This window comes from Leptopilina heterotoma, unplaced genomic scaffold, assembly GCF_015476425.1.
Source record: "Leptopilina heterotoma isolate Lh14 unplaced genomic scaffold, ASM1547642v1 Lhet_88, whole genome shotgun sequence".
Classification (NCBI taxonomy): Eukaryota; Metazoa; Arthropoda; class Insecta; order Hymenoptera; family Figitidae; genus Leptopilina; species Leptopilina heterotoma.
Window position 1 is genome coordinate 682,862 of NW_025111191.1, and position 19,774 is coordinate 702,635.

The 19,774-nt window shown below is 20.9% G+C and overlaps 3 protein-coding genes across 5 annotated transcripts in view; 1 reads left to right on the forward strand and 2 right to left on the reverse strand.

Annotated features, from left to right (window-relative positions):
- Positions 1-10,489, forward strand: part of LOC122511614 (RYamide receptor) — a 55,893-nt gene extending 45,404 nt beyond the window's left edge. The window contains exons 6-10 of one of the 2 annotated variants that reach the window (XM_043626983.1): positions 2,593-2,807; positions 3,565-3,665; positions 6,458-6,548; positions 9,534-9,664; positions 10,108-10,489. In XM_043626983.1, the coding sequence (XP_043482918.1) occupies positions 2,593-2,807; positions 3,565-3,665; positions 6,458-6,548; positions 9,534-9,664; positions 10,108-10,378 (809 nt within the window). In that variant the 3' untranslated portion in view covers positions 10,379-10,489. The remainder of the gene's footprint in view (positions 1-2,592; positions 2,808-3,564; positions 3,666-6,457; positions 6,549-9,533; positions 9,665-10,107) is intronic. The other variant, XM_043626985.1, reaches the window with a different exon arrangement.
- The window catches only part of LOC122511616 (keratin-associated protein 19-2-like), a 117,829-nt gene that overhangs the window by 83,516 nt on the left and 14,539 nt on the right, over positions 1-19,774 (reverse strand). For both annotated transcript variants that reach the window (XM_043626987.1, XM_043626988.1), the window contains exon 2: positions 19,118-19,192. In XM_043626987.1, the coding sequence (XP_043482922.1) occupies positions 19,118-19,192 (75 nt within the window). The remainder of the gene's footprint in view (positions 1-19,117; positions 19,193-19,774) is intronic.
- Positions 13,803-15,205, reverse strand: LOC122511618 (protein aveugle). Its single transcript, XM_043626991.1, has 3 exons — positions 14,843-15,205; positions 14,622-14,735; positions 13,803-14,079 (listed from the first exon to the last, which is right to left on the reverse strand). Exons 1-3 carry the CDS (start codon positions 14,882-14,884, stop codon positions 13,903-13,905), a joined length of 333 nt encoding a protein of 110 aa, XP_043482926.1. The 5' UTR covers positions 14,885-15,205; the 3' UTR covers positions 13,803-13,902.

Sequence of the window (19,774 nt, forward strand, 5' to 3'; positions counted from 1 at the left end):
TAGATATAATAAAAAATGAAATTAATAAAAAAAAATAAAGAATAACTTTTAAAAAATATTACCAAGGAAGATTATTTTATAATTTTATAAGTAAATTAAAAAAAGGAATGAGAAATATTCATGAATCTAATAAAATTAACTTGGATGACACTTGATTTTTTTTCCCCATGGAAACGAGTTTCTTAAAAATCAGATAAAAAAAGCAACTGTGTTATTTGATTATTTAATAAAATTATATAACATAAATTCTTCAGATATTCATTATAATCAGTGAAGAAAATTTTTTAATTCCCTTTTTTACTCTTATTATACTTTATAAAAATTGCGATCGTAACAGAATTTAATTAAAATGCATAAATATCTCAAGATTTTATAAAATAAGAAATTTAAAATTATACACAGAAAGAAAATTTCATTTCATTCCAATAAACAATTAGTTGTTTATTAGCAAATATCTATTTACTTATTCAAATTTTCAAATAAAATTCGATTCAAATAATTTTCATTTTTAATATTTATTCAGGGTGTCTACTATTTACGTTCAACAAAATTCCCCGTTTTTTCCCGGTTTTGTCCTAATTATTGTTCCCAGTTTTTTTTCTCATCAAATTTAAATTTATTTGATTTCGAACATAAATAAATCTACAAATGGCTTCAAAAATTTGTATTAGATTTTTTATAAATATTTAAATTCTTTTGACGAGTTTCTTTCAATTTTTTGAAAATAATGTTTTTTTTAATAATTTTAATTAAAAAATTTGGAAAATAATTGAATTAAAAAAACAATTTTTTCAATTTTTTAAAATAAATCTTGTCTGTTCATAATTATAGTTGAAAATTTGATTAATTCAATTTTATTAAAATGTATTGATACTAATTGAATTTCTGTAAAGAAATTTACTATTTCTAAAAGTAATTGAATCCTTCCAAAGAATGTTATTATTTATGAAAATAATTGAATTCTTGCGAAGAATTTTATTAAAATTTTTAAAAATAATTGAATTGTGGAGAACAATTTAATTATTTGTAAAGATAATTGAAATTTTGAGGAGAATTTAAAAAAATTTTTAAACATAATTGAATTTCTGCGAAGAATTTTATTACTTTTGAAAATAATTATATTGTTTTTTAGAATTTTATAGAAATTTATGAAAATAATTGAATTCTTGTGAAGAATATTTTTTCAAAATAATATTTAATAGAATTTAGTAAATCTAAAGAATTTTGCTATTTATGGAAATAATTGAATTCTTGAGAAGATTTTTTTTCAATTTCTAAAAATAATTGAATTCTTTCGACGAATTTTAATAAATAAATAATTAATAATTAAATGTTTGCGTAGGATTTTATTAAAATTTTTTAAAATAATTGAATCTTGGGGAAGAATTTTATTATTTTTTAAAGATAATTGAAATTTTTAGGAGAATTTAAAAAAAAATTTAAGCAGAATTGAATTTCTGCGAAGAATTTTATTACTTTTGAGAATAATTGAATTCTTCAGACGAATTTTAATAAAATTTTTACGAATAATTACATTTTTCGAGGAATTCTATTAAAATTGTATTAAAAATAATTGAAATTCTGCAATGAGTTTTACTATTTATGAAAATAATTGAATTTATTGCGAAGAAATTTTTAAAAATAAAATTATAATTACGGTGACTATAACTTCCCTTGCTTATTTTTGAAAAATTTAAATAAAATTCTTTAAAATTATTTAGTTATTTTTAATAGAATGTAAAGAAATTTCAATTATTTCAAAAATTTTTAATTATTTGTTTATAAAAATTCAATTATCTTGAAACAATAGAATTGAAAAATTTCAAAAATCTTATTTTACAGAATTTTCCAAAAAACGTTGCGAAAATTCAATTTTATTAAAAAAATTTAGATGTGTATCTTTTTTTAAATTAGCTAATAAAAATTTTAATTAATAATCTTCGCACTAAGAAACATAAAATACATTAGAATGTGACTCTTTATAAAATTTAATTATTTATCAATTATTAAATTAAAATACTTTGAAAATTCGATTTGTTAAAAAGTTTTTAATGAAATTCTTTAACAAATTTAATTATTTTCAGTTGAATTTTACAAAATTTCTGTTAATTCGATAATTTTTTTTTTAAATTTATTTACATACTATATTTGAGTCAGTGATTGATTTTTTACTATCACATTAATTATTTTTAACTAATTCAAATTTAGAGAACAGTATAAATATCTATAAAAAATTGAAATAAAAAGCGATTTTTTAAAAACAAATTAAAATAATAAAACTTTTTTAATTTGGTAAAAAAAACACCCTGAAAAAATAGTTCTTGTAAAGAAATATTTCTATTTATTTCACGAATTTTCCTATTTATGATACCTAATTATAAAAGTTGATAAGAAAAAATTTATTTTTTTAATTTACAAAAAAAGAAACCTTTTTTTAATGTAAATAAAAGATTAAAATTGGATGAAAAAGAGATTTCAAAAATAAGTAAATAATATAAAAGTTTGTGTTTTTTATTTTTTTATTCATTAAAAGTTTTCTTCAATTGCGTACAAATTGTAAACATTGAATAATATTTATTTTTATTTCTACAGCGCCGCACATAAAAAAGCCCTTTTGTCACAATGAAAATATGTCTGAAAGCTCGATGCTGACATATAGAGCTGTTTTAGGATTTCTACAATATCTCACACCCCTAACAATCATATCGTGCGTTTACGCCAGAATGGCTTTAAGATTATGGGGCAGTCGAGCTCCTGGGAACGCACAAGACTCAAGAGATGCCAATTTAATGAAGAATAAGAAAAAGGTAAGCCATTTTATTCCAACATTCTTTTATTTTTCTCCTAAGCGTTTATAACACACATGACATCACAAATTACCAGAAAGAAAAAAAATTGGCTAAAAATATTTACTCCGGACTACTTTCAAACACTATTCTCGAACTTAACAAACGGAACTGATTTCAAAAAACTAAAAATTCAAAAGGACTTTTCTTAGAAAGACAATTTTCTATATAACATTACACAAAAATTACTTTATTTTGAAAATTCTTATTAAAAAAAAAGAAAAATTCTTCACGAGCATATATATATAATTCATGAACCAATAACAATGAAAACAACTTTTATTTTCATTATATGCTCGGCACGAGTTATGAAGCTTGGAATTGATTCAACCGCACGTATAAAACTTATTGTGCATACCCTTCTATCCACAAAGCGAAAAAAAATAAGCAAAGACCCACAAATGTGCTAGAGGGCAAGAAAGATGTAGATGTGAAATGTTTTTGAATCTTCTGCCAAATTTTCCTCTCGCCTTTTCTTTTTATAAAGATAAACATTGAAAATACTTATATTTATTTTTATTCGCAAAATTTGAGTTATAAAAATATTCTTTTATTATTCTTGCTGCAGTTTAATGAAAATAATTGAATAATCCAAAACTATAACTGACTTCTAATTATTTTATTAACGGTCCGAAAAGTTTTAATGAATATTAAACTTTATACAGAAGCAAAATCCAAGACTAAGTTATTTTGAAACTTTCTTAATTTTAAATTACAGGTAATCAAAATGCTGGTTATTGTCGTAGCAATATTTGCAATTTGCTGGTTACCACTTCAAACGTACAACGTTCTTCAGTACACGTATCCAGAAATAAATGAGTAAGTCGAAATAAGCAATTAAAACACACTTCATCTAGAAAATTAATATGTATGTACTTTTTTTTTAATATATATATATACTTCTTTCAAGAAAATAGTCTTGGAAAACTTTTCAAAAATTCATTGCTTCTAAACTCTATCAAAAACTATATTATATGAAGAAATTTTATGTGATGAAGAAAAAATTTGAAATTTATAAATGAAAATTCAAAAAATCCCTCTGGCTTTTATTTTTGACCTAGATATAAATAAAAGAAATATGGTGGAAAAGTAAGGAATAACTGAAGAAATAAAACGAAACTCTTTAGAATCGATTTTATATTTTTAGATTTTTAAATTTTTAAATAAAGAAAATAACAAATTTCCATAAGAATGAAATTCGGAAAATAAAAATCTAAATGGTGCAAAAAGTGAAAAATAACTCAAAGAATTTATTCTTTGAGCTTTTAAATTTTGAATTTATTAAACAAATTTTTAAAAATTGAAAATCGATTCAATTATTTAAAAAAATTAAATTATTTCAAATAAATTATTTCAATTATTAAAAATTCAATTATTCCAAAGAGTTTTGTCTTACAAAACTCTTTAGAATCGATTTTAAATTTTTAAACATTTTTAATTGCAAAAAATATTTTTTCATAAAAAATTTTCAAAAATGCAGGCTGTGCACTCATCTACTAAAACCTACCTACTATTTAAAACTTTTTTTACAATTTGCTACTATTTTGATACTTTTTTCAGATTTCTGACACTAAGTGCTACTTTTTTCTTTTTTTTACAAATTACATTTGTTTAAATCCGCTAATATGTATAATTGAAATAAAGAAATTATTCTCAAAAATTGTAATAGAATTCTTAGAAACACTTTAAACAATTTTAATAAAATTCATTAAAATGATTCAATTATTTTTAAAAAATTTAAGAAAATTTTTTTGGCAAGGATTAATTTATTTTTCCAATTAACGAAATTCTTCGATGAAATTAAATTATTTTCATTATCTACTTTTTTAATAAAAATTTAACAAAAGAATTCCTTTATTTTAAAACTATTTTAATAAAATTCTTTACAAATTTCATTCTTTTTAATGAAAATTTTCAAAATTCACAGTCAAGATTAATATTTACTTAATTATTTATTTAATTTTTTTTAAATATTTAAAAATAAGAAAATAAGAAAGATAATAGCTTTTCAATTTTGAAAAATTTCCAAACAATTAAAATTTGGTAAAATGTTTTAAAAATAATTGAATTTTTAAAAAATATAAATAAAAATGAGTCCAAAAAGTAAATTTTCATAAATTTTGATTTATATTGTTCGAAGATAATTGAATCTTAAAAAATTATTAGAAAACAATTCTAATAATTAGTTTTTGAAAATACTGAAAATATTGAATTTTAAAAAATTAGAAGCTAATTTTCATTACTTTTCATTTTTAAATTTACATCATTAACATTTTTGATAATTCAATACTTTTCAAAATTTGCAATGAATATTCTTCAAAAATTGATTTTTAAAAATTGTAACAAAATACTTGAAAAAAAATTAATTATTTTCAATTAAAATGTACAAAGTTTCAATGTTTTGAAAAAAAGTCGAAAAAGTCGCAATTTTTTAAAATAATTCGAAAAAAGTCTAAATTTTCTTAAGTTCCATGACAAAAAATTTTTTGCTAATCTGGGTCCCTAACAATCTCTAAAAACATGTTTGGTTTTTAAAAATCTCCTCCTTTTCCCTTTAAAGGATTAAATACTTTCAAAAGAATAATAGAAGGCAATAAAAATCAATTTAGACATCATTTTTTAATAGATGACGCAATATCTAATACAATTTGATCCTAAAGAAGAAATAAGTAAACGTTGAGAACTTGAGGAAAAATATTATTTACTTGAAACTAATAATTTTTATCTATACCGCAAATATCGAACCAATAATTATTTCTCTAATTGAAGTAAATAACATTTAATTGCTTTCAATTAAAATCATTTTTTTAAAAATAATTCGCTAAATAATAGTCGCAGGACTTGATTTAAATCAAATAAATTTTATTTTCATAGCAAAAACTGAAATTTGGAATAGTGTCTGTTTTGCAAATATGCTAAAAGAATGCAATATACTGCGCTATAGAAGAAAAAAAAAGACCCAATTCTATATTCAATTGATTTCATTTTTCTATCTCAGCAAGCCATGAAATGTGGACATTTTATATAAAACCTAAACAAAAGTCAATATTTACACAAGAATTTTACAGAACACAATGAAAAAAATATGAATAAAAAAGAAAATTCAATTCAAAAAGTCAATATAAACTCATTAAATACAGTTATTAATTAAAATCCCATTAGTCATTTGAATAATTTCCTTTTTAAACTATATACTTTTCTTTTCTAGCATTTTATTTTTATTTTCCAACATTTTTCACGGTAAATTGCCCGAATATGCAGAATGTATTTTAATCCCATGACAAGAAGGGAATATTTTTTGCCACGAAAGCTGAATTCAGTTTTTATTTATCTTTTATTAAATTACGCAGTGCTTTTGTGTAATTGAAATATTTTGCAAAATTTGCAACAATTAAAAAGCAAAATGGGAGAAATAAATTTTATCTCAATCATATCGCGACTCATCTCTCTATCTCTCTCCTTTTTTTTAATATAATAATTTAACAAAAGAATATAACGATAAAATAATTTTCCATTATCCAATATATTTTACGTCAACAATATTTACAAGGCATTCATTGAATAAATTTACACAACATAAATTTTGAATAACGTTAATAATTGAATTTCAGATATCGATATATCAACATAATATGGTTCTGCTGTGACTGGTTGGCAATGTCCAATAGCTGTTACAACCCGTTTATCTATGGGATTTACAATGTAAGTAATAAAGAAAGGAGGAAAAGAAATTTTTTCTTTTTTCTTAATAAAATGTCAGCTATTCTTATTTTTAATTAAAGTTCGAGGACGTGATTAATAATTAGATGTCATGAAATCTAGACTGAAATGAAATTATTGAAATTACTTTTCTTTATACTTTAGAAACTATACAGTGGACAAATTTTAATATTCATGGAAACATTAAATTGTTAATTAAGAGAAAAATTCTGTAAATACGAAAATTAATTATTCTAAACTCAGAAAAATAATTTTTTAGTCAATAGTTTAACAAACTTGTTTTAAATTTTAATTAGAACTTTCTATTAATGTCAACATTTAATTAATGATTATTTAGTTATTACTGTATAATTTTTATATTTATTATTATTTATTATTATTATTATTTATTATTTATTATTTTATTATTTATTTATTTATTATTTTTTATTTTTATTAATTTTTTATTTATTTTATTTTATTTTTTTATTTATTTATTTTAATGTTTTATTAATATTATTTTTTATTATTATATTCTTTGTTAATCTTATTAATATTAATAAATACCTATATTAATAATTATTATTATATTTATTTGGTATATATTAGAAATTAAAAACTTTAAATAATTAAAAAAAATTCTATTAAACTTATTGAGAAAAATTAATTCTACATAGAATTCTTAATTAAAAGTATAAAAAGTTCAAATTTTCAAAGATTTTAATTTGGAATTTATTTTTAAATCAATATTTCTTAGAAAATTCTACGAGATTTCAATTATTTAACTAATAAAATAAATATTTTATTAAACAATTTAATGTTTCTTAAAATTGAATTTTCATAAAGAATTTTATCAACAATTAAATATTTGAATTCTCTTGACAAATCTTGACAAATTTTAATAAAAATTTTAAGAATAATTGCATTTTTCAAGAAAATAATAATTGACTTTCTACAATAATTTGCAACTATTCCAAAATTAAATTTTCTTTTGTTTTTAACTAAAATTCTTCTATAAATGGATTATTTTTAATAATTTTTGAAAAAGTTCTTTGCTTTTCAAATTCATTTGTTTGCAATTCAATTTTACAAAATTTCAATTATTAGTAAATTTTTTAATTAAATTTATATTAGAAAATAAAAACTTCAAAAAATTTTTTTAAAAAATCCGCAATTAAACTTTCTCAAAAAAATTAATTCCACAGAATTGTTGGTTAAAAATATGAAAAAATTCATATTTTCAAAGATTTTAATTTAAAACATTTTCAAAATTCATATTTTCAAAGATTTTAATTTAAAACATTTTCAAAATTCAATTATTTCTAAAAATTCACACTCTAATGTTTTTAATATTCAATTGTTATCTAAAATTTTAATTGAAATCCATTTTTAAATCAATTTTTGTTAGAAAATTCTACTAGAAGTCAATTGATTTAAATATAAAAATAAATAATTTATCAAATAAATGAATGTTTTTCAAAATTGAATTCTCATAAAGAATATTATCAATAAATTTTTAAATAATTGAATTCTTTTGACGAATTTTAATAAATTTCTTAAGAATAATTACATTTTTCGAGAAATTCGATTAAAATTCTATTAAAAATAACTGAAATTCTGAGATGAGTTTTATTAAAAAGAATTTTAAATTTTTTTAAAATAATTAAATTCTTTTGCAAAATTTTATTAGAACAGTAGATATTTAAAATCACTGAATTGAGGGAAATTTATAAAAATAATTGATATTTTGACAAGAATTTTATTAAACTGTTTTAAAAATAATTTAATTTTAGAGAAGAATTTAATTATTTATAAAGATAATTAAAATTTTAACGAGAACTTTTATAAATTTTTAAACATAATTGGATTTCTGCGAAGAATTTTATTAAAATTATTTTGAAAAAAATTGAATTATTACTCAAACAATTTCTTTAAAATTTTTGAAAATAATTTTATTCTTGAGAGAAATTTAATTAAAAATTTACTGAAAATAATATTATTATAATAATAATATTATATTAAAATAATTAAATTTCTTTGATAAATTTTAATAAAATTTTTAAGAATAATAACTTTTTTCGAAAAATCCCATTAAAATTGTATTAAAAATAATTGAAATTCAGCATTGAGTTTTATTATTTATGAAAATAATTGAATTTTTGTAAAAAATGTTATTATTCATAAAAATAATAAAATTGAATAATATATGAAAATAATTTGTAAATAATTGAATTCCTGTGAAATTTTTATTATTTATGAAAATAATTAAATTGCGTAGAATTTTATTAAAAATGTTTTTATCTAATTGAATTATTTTATGAATTTTTATTAAAGTAGTAAATATTAAAAATTATTGAATTGAGGAAAGTTTTTGAAAATAATTAAAATTTTGCCAAGAATTTTATTACAATTTTTGAAAATAATAGAATTTTTGAGAAGAATTTTACTACTTTTGAAAATAATTGAATTTCTGCAATCATTTTTCAAAATTCAATTTGTTTTAGTGTTTTTAACTAAAATTCTTCTATAAATTGATTATTTTTAATAAAACTAGTTAAATATATATATTAGAAAATTTAACTAATTTCAAAAGAATTTTAGTTTAAAAATTTTTTTTTTAATCTAAGTTTTTTTATATTTTTAATTAAATTCATTTAAAATTGAAATTTTATAAAATTTTAAATCAAAATCTTTCAAAGTTCATCTACTTATGAAAATTATAAACGCAATTCTTTTAAAATTGAATTAATTTTGAAATATTTAAGTGAAATTAGATTTCAAGAATAAACACAATAACTTTAGAAAACAACAATTTTCCAGGATTTCGATAAAAATTCTGTCTTTTACAGTTTTTTTCAAAGTTTACAAAATTCCTGACATTTCCAGGTTTTCCAGGTTTGCTTCTTAAACAAGAAATTATTAATTTATTTAACTATTTATTTAATTTATTTAATTATTTATTTATTTAACTTGAAAAAATATTTACAGGAAAAATTCAAAAGAGAATTTCAACAAAGACGTCCGTGTAGATCTCGAAAATGGTCATCGAGTCCACCAACGGACAGTTTAGATATGGATAAAACGCAAAGTACCAGAGCGTCCATCAGGTACATTCTCAGGTGCTCTATTCCTATAAAAATACATTTGTATTTTTATGTCTAGCAAACCAAAAAACTACTGCACTCCTAAACTTACATTCACTATTTCTTTTGTTTTAATGAAAAAAAAAAAAATTGCACTCCTTGTAATCAATATTCTAAACGTAAAGAAATATCAAAGGAATAAAAGTCCAGCAATGTCTTCAATTATTTAATAAAAAGAATTAAAATGAATGAAAGTAGAATTTAAATAGAATAAAAGTAGAATTTAAATAGAATGAAAGTAGAATTTAAATAGAATGAAAGTAGAATTTAAATAGAAGAAAAGTAGAATTTAAATATAGAAGAAAAGTAGAATTTAAATATAGAAGAAAAGTAGAATTTAAATAGAAGAAAAGTAGAATGGAAATAGAGAAAAATGGAAATGGAATGGAATTTAAAGAAAAATTTTTTTATTTGCACAGATATGACTGGAGAAGACCAACATCTAGCGGTTGTCCAGCAACGTCATCTTTCTACAGAAGTGCATCAATAAGAGAAACATCAAGACTAATGGTAAACGGAAATGAAATACAGACGCGTTCTATAAATTCAAGTGGATGTTCCACTCGCAATGGACACGATAACCAGTCTTCTATTCCCAGGAGCGCAGATAGAACAACGGAGTTGTATGTTTTCTCATCCGGAAGACACAAACACAGTCGTGATCTTGCTAATCAAGAACTTTGCTTATAATTTAAGTAAACACATAACTGGATAACTGGATGTCATTTTCCTGACCCAGTCTAATATAAGACATAAAACTTTTTATCAAAAACTTAGTGAATTTTCGTTAGAGGAAAAAAGAATTTAAATACAAAATAATTAAAATATTTAAATACAAAAATATTTAAATATACAAAAATATTTAAATACAAAAATATTTAAATACAAAAAATATTTAAATATACAAAAAATATTTAAATATACAAAAATATTTAAATACAAAATTATTTAAATACAAAAATGTTTAAATATAAAAATATTTAAATATAAAAAAATACTTAAATTCAAAATTATTTAAATACCAAAACATTTAAAAACAAAAATATTTAAAAATTTAAAATATTTAAATATACAAAAATATTTAAATACAAAATTATTTAAATACAAAAATGTTTAAATATAAAAATATTTAAATATAAAAAAATATTTAAATGCAAAAATATTTAAATACCAAAACATTTAAATACAAAAATATTTAAATACAAAAGTATTTAAATATAAATTAGCAAAAACGCAAAAGTATTTAAATATTTCAAAATACGAAGTACTTAATCGATTTCTATCAAATTACAAAAAAAAATTGAACTCATTTGTATAAAAAAACAGACCAACAGAATTTAATTTAATGTTCTAATTAAAATTACAATAATTAGAAGAAGTCAATCAAAATTAAGCTACTGAAGCTTACCGAAATATGTGGATAAATTTAGTAGCCAAAGTAGACTTATTTATTAAATTAAAAATATAGTTACTAAGTACACAATCATTATGTACATAGCCTCATTTGAAAACATAATTAAAATTCATAAAGTTCTTAGTATTAGAGATTGTTAAATTTATAAAAAAAATATTTATTTAATGCATTATTGATGACGAAGACATTCAGATTTTTAAGTTACTACATAAACGAAAGAAGTGACGAGTTACTTTTACTATATACAACTCTTTGATTCTGAATTACTCTCTATATTTGAATTAGTAAAATTGTTTACTAATTTGTATTAGTGACTGACTTTTTGCTGTTGAATTAGTAAATTTTACTAATAATAATTTTATTATTTAGTAATTCTACTAATTTATTGGTCAAATTTAGTAATAAATCGTTATTTTTACTAAACTATTAGTTAAACTAAAAAATCGTTATTTCTACAAATTTATTAGTAAAATTCTCTAAAAAATAATTATTTCGACTGATTTATTAGTAAAATTTACTAATTCAAAAGCAAAAAAAAGTCAGTCTCTAACTCAAATTAGTGTAAACATTTTTATTAATTCAAATATAGAAAGTAGTTAAAAATGACTAATTATTTTAATAACTAACAGTAAAAATAACTAATAAAATATCAACCAATGAATAAATAAAATTTAACTATAATTAAATCAGTTTCCAAAAATTTTAGTTTTAGTTAAAAAAAAAGTAAATTTTTAAAGTAAATTTAAATTTTTACAATTTATTTAATTTACCACCGAAAATAGTAAACAAAATTCCCGCAAAAAATTACAGACAGTTTAGAATTTACAAAAATGGTAATAAAAATAAAAATTATCTTGCTTTTCGTGTAACTTGAAAAAATATTTCAATCTAAATAGAAAAATGTAAATATTCATTATACCAAATTTTCTTCCCATCGAATTATTGAATTAAGTAAGTACTTAAGCTATAAAAATGTATACTATTAAAAACTTTTTACTGTATCAACCAAAAAGAATATTTAAAAATTTTATATAGCACTTTAAGAAAATTAAAACAACATTAAGAGAATAATTTTTTATTAATAATTCGTCAGTTATATTTTTATTTATATAGTTATTTATTTTTTAAAAATATAAAATTGTCATTCATAAGAGAAATTTATGCGCTGAAACTTTTACAAACAATGAAACGAATTCATAAAATTGTAAGAACTCTATTTTCATTTCTAAAGTTTATTCTGTCTGCAGGAGAAGAAATGTTTTCTCGTAAAGTATGAAAAATTTGAATAATTGGAGAAAAAAAATTGACGAGTTCTTGATATATATATATATAATATACTAGATCACTGGAATTGTTTCAAAATTCAAGAATATTTTTTCTTTCACAAGTTCAATCTATTCATTAAAAAAAGGGGGGGGGGAATTTATTTTTTGTGCAATAGACATTTGCTCAAATTATAGGACATGATTAAATTTAAAACTTATGCCACAATCTTATAAATGTACCAATAACACAATGAAGAAGAGACTGAAAGTTAAAAATAATTTCCATATGTATTATTAAGAGGAACCTTAATCGAATTTATTGATTTAAGTTTCAAAAAATATAATTTTTAAAAATAAAATTTAATTTAAGAATATAAGATTTATTTAAACATCGAGAAATCAGTTTGAAATTAAAGGAACTTCATTTTCTTTTTATTCCGATTAAAAAAATTAATTCACAGTAAGAAAAATTTATTTGATTCAAATAAACAATTAGTTATCTATTATTAAATAAATAATTCCTTGAATCAAATAATTTTTACTTGAATTGAATAATTTTTACTTGAATCGAATAATTTTTACCTGAATCAAATAGTTTTCACTTTATTCGAATATTTATTTGATTCAAATAAATTTTATTTCAGTATAACTTTTTGAATTATTTTATGTAAAAAAAATTAAATGACATTCAAATTTCAAAGCAAAGCATAAATAAAAATGATAATTTTTTATAATAATGGAATTTTTTAGAAATAAATAGCAACTTATTGTATTTAAAAAGTATTTAAATTTTCAGTCAATAACATAATAAGTTTTAGTTAAATAAATATCAACGGTTGTGATTTAATATTTAGTTAACAATAATTGTAAATTTCCAAACTTATTTAATTGTAAATTATTTAGTATTTAATTTCAATTTATTTTAATTATTTAAATCTAATTTTCAAATTTACCCTGAAAATCATTTAAATTACGGCTAAATTTAAGGCAAAAAATTAAAAGAACACCGAATTAAAATTGTATATTAAAAAAATAGGATTATTTTCAAAAACCCTTTAGTCATCTTCCCCATTTTGTGTTCAACGAAAAAGAAATTTAAATTGTATTAAGAATATTGTAAAAAAAATCTTTTTTACATTATGGATAAAATGGATAAAATTAAAATCCACTAGTACCAAAAAAATTTTTTTTGTTATTAAATTTAAAACAATTAGTTTTTATAAGTTGTTAATTGTTTTAATCTAGTTGATGATATTAAAAACTGGGGAAAAACGCGTTTAAAAGAAAAAAATATGTAAATAGAATTAAAGAACTGTGTAAACACTATACAAAGACTATTAAATCAATAAAAAAAAAGAAGTCATATCTGTAGAATATTTGTTATCATTTAGAGTCCTATAAATTCCCATTAATGGCAAAAATTTACTGATCCTCATTGAATGGTGATATAAAATTTATTTATACAGGCAGTTATATAATAATTATTTTATCACTTGTCTAACAAATAGTATTTGTTAAATAAAATGTATACGACATTAATCGTACTGCATATTATTACGACGTTCGATATCCCGAATTTCAAGAATATCTGTTTTTAGATGTAATTTCATAATTTCCCTCCAAATATCCATTCTATGCTGCTGGTTATTGATTCCCAAACGAAGTAAAATATTCTCGTTTATTCTTAAAAGAGCTCTTCCGGTAATGTCATGCTAAAAGCACCAGAAAATTTCTTATTAAAAGCGAATTTTTTTTTTGAGGATTTTAAAGTTAAAATTAATTATTTTTTGTTTTTAAAAATTTTAATAATAACAAAAAATATATGAAGTAACTTTTAATATTGTTTTCGTACATAAATAGTAAAAGTTATTTAACATTTTTTTCGTTATAAATAAATTTAAGATTATTTTGACTTCTACATAAAATATTCCACATATTTTATTCATATTTATAAAATCCAATATTCTTAAAATACAAATCAAGTTCTTAAATTAAATATTTAAATTGTCTCATATTTTTAAAAATTGGACTCACAATTTAAATTATATAAATTGTTCCAAATTTTAAAAATAAAAATCAAATTCTTAAATAAAATAATTATAAATTTAATATTTTTAAAATATTGTATCCTAAAATTTTCAAGAATAAATTACATGGAATTTATTTATAAATAGAAGAGAGCAAAAAAATTCGAATTCTTTATAAATAAATCATGTGGAGAATTCAGTGAGAGTCAAGCAATAATACAACTCACGTATAAAAAATTTTCATGATACAATTGATAATAATCGCTGCAATGACGCCTTAACCATTTTTGTACATCCAAAACATTCCATAAATAAACAGGACGAGGTCTCGCTGTTTTCACCTAAAAAATTATAATTGCCCTCAACAATTAAACTAATCAAAGAAATAACTTAACGAATCAGAATATGTACTAAAATTCAATGTATATTTATAGAATACGAAACTAACCTTCGGCTTATTATTATTTGTATTCACAACTTCCTCAACCATATTTTTTTCCTAATAAAGAGATTTTCAACTTCTTGGATCTCTTGAAGACATAAACTAACAAAAAATGACCAAACCTAACAAAATAATGACCAAAATGTAAACAAAACTTTTAGGTTACAAAAATTAAAACCAAAAACATCATCACTGATCCAATGGATTAACAATCATTTCGAATTTTCGTAAAACTTGAACTCCAATTAACATTTCAGCTTTTGTAATTTTATTTTAAAAGTGCAAAATACAAGTTTAATAATTATATGTTGGATTATAAAAAGTAGTTTGTTTTGTTATGTTGAGAACTGTCAACAATAGGAAACAATGATCAAAAATTTGTTGAGAGGGAGAACAACCTGTTGTATTTTGTGTACGTGAAATATCAAATTGACAGACGTGAGATTAGACGAAATTTTTGTCCAGTTTATTCAAATTCATAAATAATCAATTAGAATTTATATTTATCTTTGATATTTATTAACTATTATTATTATTATTCATTCAAAAATTTATTTCTTAATTAAAATTTAATTTATTTAAAATTTATTCATAAAAATTTATTTACCCAGTGAGAAATTTCTCACCGGTCCAATATCGGTCCAATATTGGGAGCCAAGAGACCGATCATCGGTCCAATAAAGGCTCCCAATATTGGACCAATATGGGCTGATGCTTGGGATGTAACGGCATCGCCAATCATCGGTTGTCAATATTGGTCCAATATTGGCCGAATATTGGCAACCAAGAGAAAAAAATTTTTTTAAATAAATTTTTTTTAATTAAATAATAATAATAAAAAATTAATGTTTATAATTTTTGTTTAATATATTTATTTGTTTAATTATTTATCTTTAATAATTCATGTAAATAATAAATAATTTATTATTTATAAATTATAATTATTTAAAAATGCAGCAGCTATTAGAAAATAGCATTCTGCAAAAAAATTCTATCATTGAAAAATCAATGATAGGTGAGAGAAATCCGCGTCTTTAAATAGATTTGCAGATGATAGACAAGAGATATCCGCGTCATTAAACGGATTCGCAGATATACTCTGGTCTCGCGACGAATCTCTCGATACTTATATACACTGGAGTCGCCGTGTCAGTTGCGAGAACGGTTACAGCGTCCCTCTTGCGGCAGAGATAAGAATTGTCACGTAAACTGCGGGTATAATAAGGCGGTCAGTAAAGCGATTTAGCAGTTTACGTGACAATTCTTATCTCTGCCGCAAGAGGGACGCTGTAACCGTTCTCGCAACTGACACGGCGACTCCAGTGTATATAAGTATCGAGAGATTCGTCGCGAGACCAGAGTAAATCTGCGAATCCGTTTAATGACGCGGATATCTCTTGTCTATCATCTGCGAATCTATTTAAAGACGCGGATTTCTCTCGCCTATCATTGATTTTTCAATGATAGAATTTTTTTGCAGAATGCTATTTTCTAATAGCTGCTGCATTTTTAAATAATTATAATTTATAAATAATAAATTATTTATTATTTACATGAATTATTAAAAATAAATAATTAAACAAATAAATATATTAAACAAAAATTATAAACATTAATTTTTTATTATTATTATTTAATTAAAAAAAATTTATTTAAAAAAATTTTTTTCTCTTGGTTGCCAATATTCGGCCAATATTGGACCAATATTGACAACCGATGATTGGCGATGCCGTTACATCCCAAGCATCAGCCCATATTGGTCCAATATTGGGAGTCAATCGGCGCCCAGCACGGCAACCAATATTGGACCGATATTGGACCGATTAAAGTCTATTGGCAATTTCTCACTGGGTAACTTAAAAGATTTGTACTATAATCATAATAATAATTGTAAAAGGCAATATAATTAATGTAAAAAGTAATAATTAATATAAAACTTAGAATAACAATAACAATAATAATAATTAGTATAAAAATTAATATAACTTTTATAAAAATTATCACAATAATTGATATTGTAATTGTATAGCAAAATATAATGTATAAATAATTTTATAAAATTAAAAATAGACTTGAGAACAAAAATTTTCTAATTACACGACTTTGACCTGCCCTTAATTGTTTTCGTTAGAACCAAACGACCTTAAGATACGCCTTTGTCTGATTTAAAATAACCTAAGCGAAATTTATATTCGAAACAAATGTACAAACACCCTAACTAGGAATTTTAATTTTTTTTTAACGCAGTAAATCTCATTAAAGTCAATAATATAAATTTAATTTTTTAAATTCCTTGCAGATATTACCCCACTTTGTCATATATGTATAAAATAAAATTTTAACAAGGATTTACGTGGAAAAAATATTTTAAAAAAACTTTCCAGGCCTTTGTTAAATTCTTATTTCATGTATAGAATAAATTAGGAAATTTCTACACGAATTTTTCAATATATTTAATATTTTTTCAATTGTTGAAATTTTTTTAATTTAAAAAAAATGTTTTTCGTAAAGCTCATTAGCCATGTATAAATAAAAATATAGTTCAAATGAACACATTTTAAAACATATATAAAAAAAAAATAATTACAAAGCGAATGTTGTAAATCATCAGCAATTTATTATATATCGCGATTATTCTGTAAACAATTAATTATCCTTTAAAACGAATTTTTTTTATAATAAAATTGTTCTTTTAACTAAAACAAAGCTTTTACTTATTAATTTCCTAAATGTAAACTTAAATCGCAAATTTGCTAACCATTTTTATTTTTAAGTAAATACAAATTTTATTTCACAACAAATAATTTCCAAAATAAAATTTTTAAATTTAAAAAAAATTGTTTTCTATTATTTTTCTTTTAAATTATCGACTATAATATAAAAATATATTTGTTTATTGCACATGTAAAAATGAAAATTATAAAAATTATTATTATTTTTATTACTATTATCAATTATATTATTATTGTTATTATAGCATCCAGCTTCTCAATTATAATAATATAATAAATTGCACAAAAAGTATAGAAACATTTGATTTATTAAAGTTAATAAAAAGTAAACTTTAAAGTACAATCTCAAATTTCAAAAAAAAAAAATTTAATAAATTTTGAATTATTGTTTAATAATTGCTTTTTGAAAATATCTACTGTATTTTTTTGAATAGTTTATTTCATATAACAAAATAAAAATTTGTTTAACTAAAATTTCAAATATTTTAATTATATGGATAATAATAAATTGCTGATGATTTATGCAAAATAGAAAAATAAAATAAAATTGAGAAGAGAATAATAAGAAAATTCAAATTTGTCTCTTCATTGTTCGTACAAGTCCATACTGGTTCACATTTCAAATGTGAAATGGGGAATTTCATTTTCTACAATCTACACTTTGCTCCTTTGATTCAAAAATTTTAATTAAACAATCCGTGTATAAACGAAAATTTTTAATTAAAAAATTTTTCTAAATTAATCCAAATATTCTGTATGTAAATTATAATTTTTTTCTAAAAATTTAACTATCATTATTAATTTTTAACTAACGCTATTAATTGTAAGTCAAAACATTATTTATCGATAATATACTTTAATTATTAAATAAAATTTTCCAAAAAACATTTTACTTATAAAAATTTAAAGATTTGTTAAATAAATAAAATTAAAGAAACTTTCAAAATTCTAAAATTTAAATTAAGGGATTTTCCGTTGTGTGGCTCTCCATTTGTTTATACCAATAAAGCATGAAAACAGAGAATAAATGTTTGTCTTCGGTATTTAGTTACAAATTTTCAAGTATCACGTTAAATGAAAAAATTTTAAAAGCAGCAAAAACATTTAAACAATGTCAATTTAATAAAAAAAAATTTAATTACTGTTCAAATTTTTTTAACTTCTATTTCTATTATTTTTTAATTAAGAAAATATTAAATTGCAATAAAAAATATTTGCTAATTTTTAATTTTTCAATTGTAAATTTAATTGAATTTCATAATTTAATAATAACTATTCACATAATTATTAATTTATTTAAATTTAATTTTATGCTCCAAAAAATATTATCTATGTAATAATTAATTTAATGTTATGCTCCAAAAATATTTCAAAGACAAACGATTTCAAATAAATATATAAATACAAGTAAATATTGATACTAGAGAAATAAAAAATATCCACTCACTGAAAATAAATTATTTGTATATAATTTTTTGTCGCTTTGTAATTATGTATAAATTTTACTTCAAAAAACTTACTGATCACTCGTTATTTTATTTGTATGTACCTTTTTATCAACTCCGAATTTAGTAAATCCGTCCACTGCTCCTCCAGAAGTATGAATTTTATCCTCACTATTAACCTGAAACATAAAAAAAACGAAAAATGTTTCAAATTCGTTGCATTAAAAAAGATGTTTTTGTTTCAATTCTCGGAAAAACATGTCGAATATATATAGATATATTCACAACACATACTTTCACCTAATATTCCCAAGAACAAACACAAGTATTAATTATAATTCAAATCAAGAAAAAATGCCTTCATTTTATCGTCGCATTAAATATATTTAATATATTTATTACTAAAACTACTAAAAAATAATAAAAATCATGAAAAAAAGATGATTTCTTACCACACTTTCATCAACACTATTGCGGATTCCCTAATACTCCTGCATTCTCACTTTATCTCAAAATGATTTCTAATTTGTCTTAATTAAACAATTTATAAACACACTTTCATTATTTCATGACAAAAACTCTGGATTGAACAAATAAAAACTACTTTAGAATGAAATAAAAGCTCGATGTATGAACACTTTTTCGCACTTTGTCAATTGCAACAATGGCCGTTGCGCGCCTTCTTCTCCTAGTGATAAACGGTAGAGGGGGGAAAAGAAACTACGCATTCTGATTGGTGGACGGAAATAAACTAGCGCCAT

Coding starts and splice junctions, on each gene's coding strand:
- LOC122511618 (XM_043626991.1), bottom strand. CDS start 14,884: ATGGTTGAGGAAGTTGTGAATACAAATAATAATAAGCCGAAG. Junction 14,736..14,842: donor CAAATAATAATAAGCCGAAG/GTTAGTTTCGTA, acceptor ATAATTTTTTAG/GTGAAAACAGCGAGACCTCG. Junction 14,080..14,621: donor ATCATGAAAATTTTTTATAC/GTGAGTTGTATT, acceptor TGGTGCTTTTAG/CATGACATTACCGGAAGAGC.